Source organism: Acyrthosiphon pisum, chromosome A2 (genome assembly GCF_005508785.2).
Source record: "Acyrthosiphon pisum isolate AL4f chromosome A2, pea_aphid_22Mar2018_4r6ur, whole genome shotgun sequence".
Classification (NCBI taxonomy): Eukaryota; Metazoa; Arthropoda; class Insecta; order Hemiptera; family Aphididae; genus Acyrthosiphon; species Acyrthosiphon pisum.
In genome coordinates this window covers 86,317,393-86,330,693 of record NC_042495.1, presented here as the reverse complement: position 1 = coordinate 86,330,693, position 13,301 = coordinate 86,317,393, and the positions used below count along the sequence as shown (strand labels likewise).

The 13,301-nt window shown below is 28.6% G+C and overlaps 1 protein-coding gene across 1 annotated transcript in view; it reads left to right on the top strand.

Moving 5' to 3' along the window:
- Positions 1–13,301, top strand: part of LOC100161620 (probable serine/threonine-protein kinase nek3) — a 131,583-nt gene that overhangs the window by 45,123 nt on the left and 73,159 nt on the right. Inside the window, exon 3 of the mRNA XM_001944931.5 lies at positions 11,080–11,266. Within this exon, the coding sequence (XP_001944966.2) occupies positions 11,080–11,266 (187 nt within the window). The remainder of the gene's footprint in view (positions 1–11,079; positions 11,267–13,301) is intronic.

Below are 13,301 nucleotides of genomic sequence, written 5' to 3'. Positions count from 1 at the left end.
ACGAGTTTCGGCTGTCAGTCCGTCTCTTTTTTTAACGTTTTTTGCGCGTTTAAGTCAGTGGAAATCCATTGGACCGGAAATAGTCTCCCACCGATCGTATCATGCCCGTGTCTTCCGACCGACTCGCGTTTGACTGAGATAATTTACGGCGGGTTTCTATGATACGAATATATATTATTGCGTTGTAAGCTTTTCGACCGGATTAATTGTGCCGAACTTTCTAATAATATGATTGCGACTCTGGCCATTTTCCCTATTTCCTCTCGTGATGGATATAAATATTGGGTGAACCCATTGTTTTCCCGCGTTTTACTATACACGTGGCTCAAGAAAACCAGGTAACCCAACCTGACGTCGTATAGGCGAATCTGTGATTATAATGGTTAGATATATAAGCGTTATTTAAAGCAAGCGAGTATGAGGCAAATGAGTCAAGACAAACAAACTTCAACATTATTTGAGAAATCGTTTCATTCAAGCGGTATGCCTCTTCCGCTTCTTCAGTCACCGACCACTCGTGTTCGTATGTGTTAGTGTGTGAGCTCGATTCGGTTTGCTGGTGTGTTAGTGTACAGTGAAGCAGAAATTCAAGCTAATTTGGGTTTTTATTTAAGAATGTTTATTTTTTTTTTGTTTCTATTAATTAAACAATGAATGGCAAAAAATTTTATCGGCAAAAATATGATTTTAAAGTTCAAATATTTTTATGATGAATAAAAATGAGTGGTTAAATAAGAAAACCAGATAGGTAATTGAATAATGGAAATAATATTGACAATATCGGGAAAATAACGAGAATTTAGGAGAATTTGAACATCAGTAAAGGGATAACCTTTAAAGAAGACAGGTGACGAGATAAGAGGTTGGCTCTTCGAGAGGACAGTGATGAGCACTGTTTATTTATTATTGAAGCTAACTTTTACTTCGGGTGATCGATATATTGTCCTTAAATTTATTTTATGCGTTTAATCTATTCCGTGCTCGTAATTGTGGTCGTCTAGCTTATGGTAAATTAAACTGAAATCGACACTATCTGAACTATATTTTCCGCTCGTTATTGTGGGCGTCTGGTTAGAATATTGTAAGTCATGTGTTATCCAAACTAGTTGACAGCCAATGGTTTAATTAGAGATTCTGGACTAAGTGTACTTGCAACTTGTATCAGTGAACTTACTGTACGTACCGTCGTGGTGGTTTGTTTAATATAATATGTTAAATGCACGGTCTTATACTTGGACATATTGGTACTTGCATACATGATTTAGTCTACATTTTGATCTGCGTGGAACAATACTAACTTGGTACGTATATATTAAAATGACCACATTTTGGTTAACATAACATTATTCTTAAAATCAATGTGTAATTTGGTAATGATTAATCAGTAGGTTATTTATCTTTTATTTTTTGTACAATTTTACAACAATACAATTACCTATTGAAAGATATCTCAGATAAAGTTCTCATTTATTCATGTCTCTTTTTCTATGATAGTTTTGTTATTCTCATAAAAAATCTTACTATTTCTTGTTGGTTCAAAGTTTCAAACAAATTTTTTTTTAAATATAGTTAATTTCATAACCACGTAACAAACCAATAGTGACTGACACGGAACCACTTGTAAATTGCTTACCTACAGAATGCATAGGTACCTATAATTTTCTTTTAGTATAAATCGTTTCCCTCGTGTCGTATTTAGTCGTGAATCTTTAGAAATAACGTGGACGCCTTTCCAGGGTTGAATTATTTCATTCAACCACACTGATGACAAAAGAAAACCTTTCAAACGATGTATTATCTTCATTTTTTAACATTTCACTTATCTAATGTACCGGGTTTACGGTTGTAACGGTTGTAATGGGGGGGAGGATACTGTAGGTTTTTGGGTAAACACTTTTATTTGGTTTTGACAGAATTTCAAATTGGTCACCCGTAGGTTTCTGCCATGATGCAATTGTTGTTTAGAAATGGTTCCTATTGGTTAAATAGGAGAAATAATTAGTAGAAATTAGTATTTATTATTTGATTGGTTGCCATTGGTTAATAGGGTAGAACAGATGCAATAGCTTGCATCAAATAGAATTTATGTACATTGTCTGCGATCCGACGAAGTTGGATTGCTTACTAGGGAGGCTGAGTAGCACCCAAAAGGAGTTGAACAATCACAATTTTTTTTAAAGTTGTAATTTTTTATGGGCAATGGCGATATCAGCTAGTATTATATTCAATAATAACCATTTAATTAATAACCAACAGTAATTTAATACGACGTGGCGTATGAAAAACACTTAGTTATTTGATGCGTTTGTATTGTACGGTTTGCGAATAGGTTGGCCGTGTTCATGTGTGTTGCACAGTTTATTACCTATATAACTTATGTACCTATTTATATTTTTGAGACTGCGAAAAAAACTTTATAAGGTATCAACAAAATTAAAATAGTTTAAGTACGTCAAAATATATTAGTGATAAAACTAAATATGGTTACTTTATAAATGCTAAAGGAAAGGTTCGTATTATTACTATAGGCTATTATTACCACAATTTTACGATTTTCATTTTGGCTATACATACACGTAAATACTTAATATAGCTCCATCTGCGTCGGTAAACATACTTAAATATTATTTATTGATAGTTTACTTTACACCCTATGTATTATGTCCGTGATAGGAGTTAATAAGTAATATAACTATTTCCATCCTCCCTTATATAGTGGCTTACTGTTGATTTTATAGGAGTTTATTTTATACAATTTCCTGTAATTTCTCTTTCCTATATGAACTGAGCAAATAAACGTACTCTCGTAATCTTTTGGCACCGTGACTCGTGAGTAATACGTACGTACGTATTTATTGCGTATTTATAATACTAAATTTAATGTATTATTATTATCGCTGAAAGTTAACTATAAAAATATCCAAGCATTATAATATTTGATGGATTTTTATTCATCGCATATATTATGTATACTTATTATATCCACCTATTCATAAGTGTTGTAGGTACGTTTAGCCATATAGATTGTAGTTGTTTCAGAAAATAATTCTATATGGTGTATATTGTATATTACCTATCTATGTTACTTATTACACTAATCTTAACAATAACTAATATTATAATTTATAACACATTTATATACCTAGGTACATATTATGCTTTATAATTACTGCACCAAGTCTAAGACTACCTTATTAATGAGTTATTCCACACGCAATGCTATAGTTTAAAATTTTAATGAACCCAAAAGCCGTATTCTACGGGTATGTATTATAGCCTTGATAATTTCGACTTCAATTTTGATAATGAATCTAAGCGTTGGCATTTATATTTAAATTTTGATTAATAAGTTTTTCTCATTGTAATAAATAATCAGTTTTTGTTTAAAATAATTAATAGTTTTTTTTCTATGTAATATTATATTCTAAAGAGGAAATATTTATTTTTAGGTGTACAGAAAAACTATAAGGAATTTTTACTCTTGACCCCCCCGGCCCCTACGGTACTAATCAAAGCATTTTAACTGCCCCAAAAGGTGAGGAAAGACACAATAAAATAATAATGAATAAAACATACATCATTATTCATTGTAAAATCAATTCATTTATCTCTCCGTTCAGAATGTAAAATATAAATAAATTATAATAGGTAATAAAATATTTTTTTTTAACTTTTGTCAACATAATTACGTTTATTGATATTCTTATTGATATAATATATTATATTATATCTTTGTAATATTATACTATAATATTATAAAGAGGTGAGATTTGTTTGTATGTAGGGGTAATCTCTGTAACTATTGAACCGATTCTAAAACCACTTTCAGTATTAGAGAGATATACTAGCCCTAAGTTACTTAGTAACATTTGTAACAGTAATTTAAGTAGGAATATATAATATAGTGTGTTGAAGTGCCTTTTTTATTTTCGGGATAATTGACACTATACTGGCTCAATTCACATGTGGTTTATTTATTATGTAGATAATTTTTCGATAGCGAATATAGGCAAGATTGTAAGTATGGAAATTAGCAATTAAGGGAAAGGCGGCTCACGCATACATTTTTGTTACTGCAAAAATCAAATAATTTTTTTTGTCTATAAAAAATAGTACTGGCTACATAAAAAAAATTAACAAATAAAAGTTGGTATAGACTAGCCAATCTACCATCCGTTGTTATGGGATTTTATCAAATTAAAATAAAATAGTATGTAATTCATTGTTTGTTATTCAAATGTACAACAAAAGGCAATGTTTGTATGTTTGTAAATTATAAACTCAAAAACTGCTTGACCGATTTTGACAAAATTTTCAAATAGGTACCTATTGTTTTTAGAGATATTAAAAAAGTTTAGAGAGTAGTTTGAACTACGTACGAAAATATACCAAGCGCTATATTCAATTCGCCACATGTGAGTTGCTCGTGTCGATTGAATTAGTTCACAAAGTGAGGTATGTACTCAGACGCTGAGACGCATATCTGCCGGTGAACTGAGGTTCACTAAAACCAAAATTCACAAATATAGCTCCATATATTTTTATGTTTGATCATTTTTTCCGGCTAAAGTCTGGCTATATAACTAGTATTTAATAATATTGTATATACCCATCATTATATTTTTTATGTTAAATCTATAATATGATGGGTAAGCAATTTGTATACTGTATTGCCCTTATGAGCTTCAATAAGCATTATTCAATAAACATTATTATTGCTTAGGATATCCCACAACCAAGATACCGCATTCGGACCCAATCATGAAAAAAACCTAGATATAATTAATTTTATAAAACAAACAAAAATATGTATCCTAAGTATATAACTTATCTTTGATTTAATTACATAAATCTATAACCTTCTTGTAACTACTAGCCTTTGTTGTTGATATTAATATTTTGTAGAGATCAATAAAAAAAAAAACATATTATTATTATAATGAAATATTAGTTATTAATTATAATAATAGATCAATGGTATTTACGCCATTTCATCAAATATCTAGGTTTTGTAGGTACTATAATACTATTCAGCTCGTTCGAAGAATAATTAATATTATAAATTATAATACTATCAGAATGTACCTATATTAGTGTATTGGTAACAGAAAATACTGCCTTTGTATGTTGTTTAGGCCTTTAGGAGAACAATGGTACCTAATTAAATGACGGGATAATAGGTCACTGTCGTTTCATCCTTACCAATATTTTTTTTATGGCTGCACACTTTTTGCATAATAGGTATACGATTATGTTCAATATGCATACTGATATTGTGATAATGGAATTATTGGCGTAGGTTTACATTTATATGCATACGTGTACTATTTTTTTTGTACATCTGCAGTGTAGGTATAGTTAGTCAGTATTATCGTTCTAAATGCGCATTATATTTCATAATTATTTCTTATATATGACTACGCCTATCTGCTATCATATAATCTATCTATCTATTGTAAATGGTTAAATGTATATAACATTCTCAAGTGGGTACTGAGTTTATTTTCAGATTGTTAAAGACCAAAAAAAATTCAACAATTTTCAATCAACTTGAATAGTAGTTCAATATCATATTCAATATCATATTTCTAAAATTACGTGGAAACGAAATATATTTTTTAATTGCAGTTTTTCATATAACTACAATAATACATATATTAAACCGTTGTGGTATAGGGTTGAGCTAATATTGATTTTGGTTTTATAAAGAGAAACTCTGTACTTCAAAAGCTGTTTTTTTTTAAGCGGTTCTCTTTATCATTTTTCTCCAAGCGTTTTATGTAGGTTTTTTATTATGGAATCCGATGCAACCACAACACCTGTAGACCATCTTCGTGAACGAAAACACAAAACCCTGGGATGATGAGTAATAAACGTTTGCGTTTCGAAGGTTCGTTTTCTTTTGTTGTACAAATATGAATTATGGTAGTCGCTCGTAGAGATGTCCACCCGACAAGTAAAATAAGTAAAAACATAAAAAAAATCCACATTGAGTTATTATGTCCTAGCATTTGTCCCAATGTACTTTTATTTACCTTAAAAAAAAAATAGTCAAATTTATTTCTATTTTTATTTGAAGTATCTATGAAGGTACTTTGTTAAATGATAATTAATATTTTTGCAAAGAACTAAAAATTATAACTACTATCGAGAAAATGTGTAATTCAAAATGTTTGCTTTCGGTATAGTACCTATCTATTTTGTAATATTATGGTCCGTCGCATAATGTTTGAATGTTTATTGTTTGAGCTTAATGTCCCATGACTTAAGATTGTAGAATATTGTCCAAATACAATTTCCTCCACTGTCTTGCTAAACTTCTAAAAATGAATTTGACATATCAAAATTATGAATAATGTATTGTATTTTGAACGAACGCGATGGTTTAGTTATTTGTATATTATTTTACATCATATTTTTTATCACGAATCATACTCCAAAATAAATAACGAGAGTTCAGAATAATTTGTTTAAGTCTAAAATGTAACTGTTTAATAACATACTAGTATGTACTTTGTAGGTATACTAAGGATATCATAATCGTTAGTTTATAAGTGTTTTAAAAGTAAATTTATTAAACTTAATCAATGCTAATTTTATTCTTATTTTAAAGTTATAATTTTATACTAATGTTACCTGTTCCTCGCAAAAATATTTATATAATCAGCCAAAACTCGTAAGAATAAATATTTTCATAATCATAAAGAACTTGGTAGTGTCATATTAATTTATAGTTTATAAAACTATTTATCAACTTATTTAATATATTATAAATATTTATAAATTAATATTTATATAAAATCTACATAATAATTTTATAAGATAAATTTCGACTCGATTTTTTAGTAGAGATCTTGAAATTACTTCTCGTTTACCTTTAAATGTGGTATGCATTTATAATCGGTAGATACTGACTTAGTTAGGTTGAAATTAAGTATTTACCTACTAAAGTATAAACTAAAGCAAATTCTATTTTGAAGTTAATATATTTTTATCGAATGGAATTAGTGAATAATGATATAGGCGTACCTATGATATAAATGTATAATTCGATATTGTGTACCTCTACCTAACAGTGCCACAAGAAGTGCAAATTTTATCGTGGGGACCCTCTTAAAGGCATTTTGTGTTTTGAGGGGGGGCCCACTTAAGTGGAAAGGAGGCCCATTTGGGGGGCTATGCACCCCCAGTCTCCCCGCTAGTTGCGGCACTGCTATCTAATGCTTATTACATGTTTATTAAACACAGCATACATTTGTAGAAACAATTAGGTACCTATATCGTGTATATTATAATATGAAAACCAATTTGATTGATAATGCCATGTCCGCATACCACAACATTTATATGATAAATAACATTATTATGTTAATTTATATTTGACCACCTCTAATGTTTATGAAAAGTAACTCTTAAAGTCAAACATAAAAGTTCCGTGAATTCTTCGTATTTGCAATAGTAGTTTTTGAAGCGAACGACAACGATGTGACAATATTGGATAACTCTGCACTTTTTTGACTTTAACATCTATTGGTTTTGTCAATACAGATCATGTGCACATGTTTGTATTAGATACTCTATTGTTTTATCATTCCTGAAGAACGAACGTACTATAGGTACCTACATACGTATTTTATTTATATTTAAGGAGCTTACAAATAGGGAAATGAAAAAGTGTTAATATTATTAAATTGTTCAGACGGACAGATACACATAATATACACACAAAATATATTCCAGTTCGATGTCACCGGTTAAATATAATGTATGAAACCCACGTAGTCTGTTATCTGAAAGCTCGTAAATTTGAGTGCCAGGACACGCAGCTAATTCACGCGTTCTCTTTAATTTAATATAGGTGCGTACATTTATACTATAGATCTGAAAAAGAAAAAAAAAGCATTAAATAATATAATGTAATAGCATTATATACTTAACATATTATTATGTACACATACAATGTTTCTACATGTATTGAAAATATGTCCGATAAACTTGTAAATTATGCTCTGTCGTGTAAATCATAGAGTAATATTTACATTGATAATAATTATCTACTCAAAGACACATTGTGTGCGTAGGCAGGTCGTGGTGTAGGTTATATACATTATCTAAATAATATTATTTACTATTTACGAATCCACAAAAAAAATCCCTTGAAATTCACGTCTGTTAGGTGGTTAAAAATGTAATTTATGTATTATTATTTAATTTTTTTACTTTAGTATAGAACTACCTCATTATTATTCCTACTTATAATTTTAACAAAGATATTTAAATGTGAATTTATTTGTAACCAATTCTGTTAGTTTGACAAGTCTATATCAATATAAAATGCACCGGTTTCAGTTTTCACGTGTTTATAAATCCAAAACAATATTCAACAAAATAAATTCCAGATTAAAATTATACCGAGAGAGAGACGATAGTCGGATAGTCCTCTTTTAAATTTAATAGGGTACAAATGTTAATATTTTTCTACGATGTTGAATGAAATTACGATGAAATCGATTATACATAATGATACTTTCATCAGTACCTAACCTAATCGTCTATTTCCTTCAAGACTTAAAATTTAATGTACCTATTCACTTGCTTATTTTTATTTTTTTATTCAAAAAAGAAATAAAATTTGGTCTACATATCTTTCATATAACACCTAGTTCATTTTTCATAGAATATTTTTGTACTTTTAAGGTTTTGAAGACAAATTATATACTTAAATTTTTGTTGTCAAATAGAACTTGTCAACGAATACAATTTAAATCAGAACTTCCTACTGAGCGTAGTGATTGAAGTCATTGGCAGTATTTTTTGAAATATAAATCATTAAAATTACGAGTTTAAGAAAGCTATAAGTACCTATAAAAACGACAACAACCGCGTTGTGGCAAATAAAGGAATCTTCGGTATAGGAAAAACCCGGTAGACGGTAACGCTAAATGCTATAGGGAGTCCTAAATACTGCATACTCGATATTCAGTTGTACCACTCAGTTGTACTGACACAGAGCTATGAGCTGAATAATTTATAATTATTATACTTACTTAGAAGACTTATGTTATTGAAATTTTGTTTTTGATTAAATCAATTATTAGGTATTCAACTTAAAATGCGGACAATCAATAATTATTTTATCTACACTTCCTATCATTATCTTGTATTTTTTGTAGAGTGAATGGCACGCAACGTTATCTTTAAACGCAAAACAATACTTAAAAAAGTAGAAATATTGTATAATTAATAACGAGGTGACTATAACAATAAAATACTGTGCTATATTGATGTGCCTCAGTTTTAGTGTACCGCGTGTTTAGTTCACGGGAAAATCTGCGTTGGTGTACCTTGATTTCTGTACTAATTCAAATATTCGACCGTGAAGGGAGATCCATCAGGGGTGGATTGGATATATAAACATACAAACATTGCCTTTTGTTGTACATTTAAATAATGAACAATAACTTAAATACTGTTTTATTTTATTTAAAAAAACTCCCATACCAACGCGCACTGCTGGTCGGCTAGTCCATACAAATTTTTATTTTTAATTTTATTTATGTAACCTGCAGTATTCCTAGATATCCCAAGCATCCCAGGCATATGCTAGTCATCCCAGGTTACACGAATAAAAACATTTTCGTAAGCAAAAATAAAATTCATGTGTGAGCCATGATTAAATAAACAGACATGATCACCAAAAAAACCAATTTTTCTATCACTGCTCATTTCCCCCAGACATGGCAAAAACAGTATAATTAATATATAATTGTAATGTGAATACAATTTTTTTCTATGATATTAGTGTTTCTTCTAAGTCTGGGGAAGTATAATATATGTATAAAATATGCGTGCAGTAATCTAGTGATCATACCTGTTTATTTCATGGTGTGAGCCACCCTTAATTGCAAATTACCATGCATACGATAATTTATTGTTGAAAAATGATCTACATAAAAAAATAAACCACATATAAATTGAGTTAGTAGTTTCTGAAACATAAAAAATGCACTTCGATACACTAAATTCTACAGTGTGATTTTTTAAGCATTCTCGCCCCCGTTTTCCCCTTTAATAGTACAAAAAATCTCAAGTATTCAAAAATATGATCTTCAAGTGTATTTAAAAATTAAAAAAATCATTTAGTTTACTTAAATACTATGACACTGTGTTAATAGTATGTTACTATATTTTAGTATTTAGGGATAGTGCATCTTTCTAATAATGAAATAATTTTTAGAATCAGTTCAGTAGTTACAGATATTACCCCTACATAATTTTACCTCTTTTTAATATTAAGTATAGATATATTATATTTTGTTGATAAGAATAACAATAAACGTAATGTTGACAAAAGTTTATAAAAATATTTCTTTCTTATTATATTTTTTAATTTAATTACATAAGATAATTTAACTGATGAACGAATTTTGATGATAAAACGGATTGAATGAACATTTTAAGAGGATTATTATCTTGTTATACTACATAAATGGCTTACCAGAATAATTAGAGTGCAGAACCTTTACGTCAAACATAGGTATTGATTCACTTTACGCAAATGAAAATAAATTAAGATAAGATCCATTACCTTCTTTAAAATATTCAATTTGTTTCAGTATTCATGATTTATGCAAAATATAAATTATCTTAAAATTTACATATTATACATAGTACTAAATATATACACGCAAATTTTAGACACGTAAAAATGTAAAATTAAATTTTTTTTCTCGAAATTATTGTGAAATTATATTTACTTTTTAGAGATAGAGTACCTATTTCTCATTTTGCTTTGACAATAAGACGCAATAGAATTTATACACACATTTATGTTATTTATGAACATCATACGTCATCACATTTTTTTCTCTTTATATAGCTAAAGTACGTGGATTTTGCTGAGTACATTAGATAATGGGATAAAAAAGATATCGGCGTAGTACAAGAGTTTATTTTAGTTGCAATATTACTGTACTACAGGAGATCAGTGTATTTATGTTACATTGGTGGTATTTATTTTAATCTTTATCTGTGACAACATACGTGTCTTATAATGATAAATAATATTTGTAATTTCAGTTCCGGATCACGTGAGGCCTCGTGTTTGCAGTCTTCCAGAAAAACCATACAATCCAAGGTCTGGGGACGAGTTGTACCGACTCCGTACTTTTAGTATAACTAATAAAGGTGGTGTGGTAAATTGTGGAGATAGCATTATAAACAGAAGATCCAGAAGTAATACAAGCGTCAATTCAACAACTAGCAAGTGAATATTATATATACACATATATTTTTATTATTATTTCGTAAAAATAACCTAATGACTAATAATTATCAATTGAAAACATTTATGTCTATTTTGGTGGATCAAAACCGTGTGACTGATATTATAGTAATAAATTATGAAACGTATATTGAACGTATGCATATGAATACCTAAGTGTAGTTTTTACTATCTAGGGTATAAAATATTAAAACACATTATTATATACTACTGTATTATTACCTATAGTATTATAGGAAAATTCAATTTTTGTGAGTCGAAAACTAAATTCATGTGTGAGCACCGAGCTATCCTTTAGCTGCCTATAAGGGTTGAAAAAATAAGCTAAAACAGTTTCAAAAAAATCTATTGATATAACTTTTATTGAAACCTGTCCAGTAGTTTTTGAGTTTGTAGCTAATAAACAAGCAGACAGATAGACAAACATCCACTTTTATATGTATATTATATTTTGAAAATTTTGAAAATGGCTTTTGAATTTGTATTATAGTAAATTCGATAGTTACATTAATTTGAAAATATGAAAAGTTCCATACGAAACAGTTTTTTTTTTTTTTAGTGAGCCTAAGCCCGGCAACTTTGGCCATTAGCTGTTTTTTTTTTGTTTTTTTGTTTGATTATAGGGAGGGGGGTTGGAACGGTTGGAACACGGGGTTGAAATGTTTGTATGTGTGGCAAGGATTTGTATCTGGTCAAATAATTCCGGGTGGTTACCCATCCGCGAGCTAGCAACACCGGTCGACACGTACACTCAGAGCATTTCCGCAGTTGAGTGTACGGACTGCGCCACATCACGCCCCACAAAACAATTTGTTTCGAACATTATATTATATTTATAAAACGCTTTAATATAATTGTTTTTAGTAAATTGCGACAACATAATAACTAAATATGATTAAATGGTTTTGATATAATTATTATGTGTGGTTTTGTTGTGGTTTTAGTGGTATTTTGAAATTTTCTTGAAAAACACTGGATGATAATCCCTAATATAATACCTGATTTTTATTTTTATTTAATTATTAAAAATTAAAAATTAAAAATTATTTAAACCACCTATCTGTTAATAAGATAAAAAGTGTAAATAATTATGATAATAAATAAATTATTTAAAAAATTAAAACTCAATCTTCAAAAGTCCAGACTGATGACTGACATGTATATAATTTGAATTCGATTTATATCTAATATGAACTAAATAAGAGTTCGAAATTACATAAAAGTCTTCTATTCTTCTGTGATATTTTTTGGACAATGTGTTGGTTTAGAAATTAATCATGAAACGAAATTTTAAAGTTTTAAAGTTCTAAAATTCATAATTTGATATCTTATAATTTAATGAATCACAAAATTATATTATATTATATATATTTATTAAAGAAATTTATGAACTGTAATAATTATATTAAGTTTTGATTGAATTTAAGGAATCTAATAATTGTTTACAAGCAAATTAATGAGGAAATATTCAACACTCACATTATATTTTACTTTGAAATAGTTCTATACTTCTATATATATATACTAGGGTGGTCCTTATATGGCAGTTTTTAAAAAAATATTTAAATTTCACAAGGGAAACCCCCTAGATTGGTTTAGTTAGATATAAAAATGAAATATTAGAAGTTTCAAGACAATCAGAAAAAGTTAAGCCGTGCCACAAGAGCCCCAAACTTATTTATTTTTGATTTTCACAAATTATTTTATATTTTAAATTCTGATCAATGAAATATTAATTTTTTACAAAATTTTATCTAACAATATTTGTATAAAATACTATTTTATACATTTTACATCCTTTACTGTTTTTCATAGAATTATTATTTTACAAACAAATAGCGTTTTTATTCTAAATTTTGTTTATTTTTATAATTTTGTGGATAAAAAGTACCATTGTGGCATCCAATATAGAACGTTTATTTTGTTAACTATAATCTATATCAATAATCCAATATAATAGGTATTATAATATTGAAATATAATTTACTTCATACATACAATTGAATAGGAAAGTATT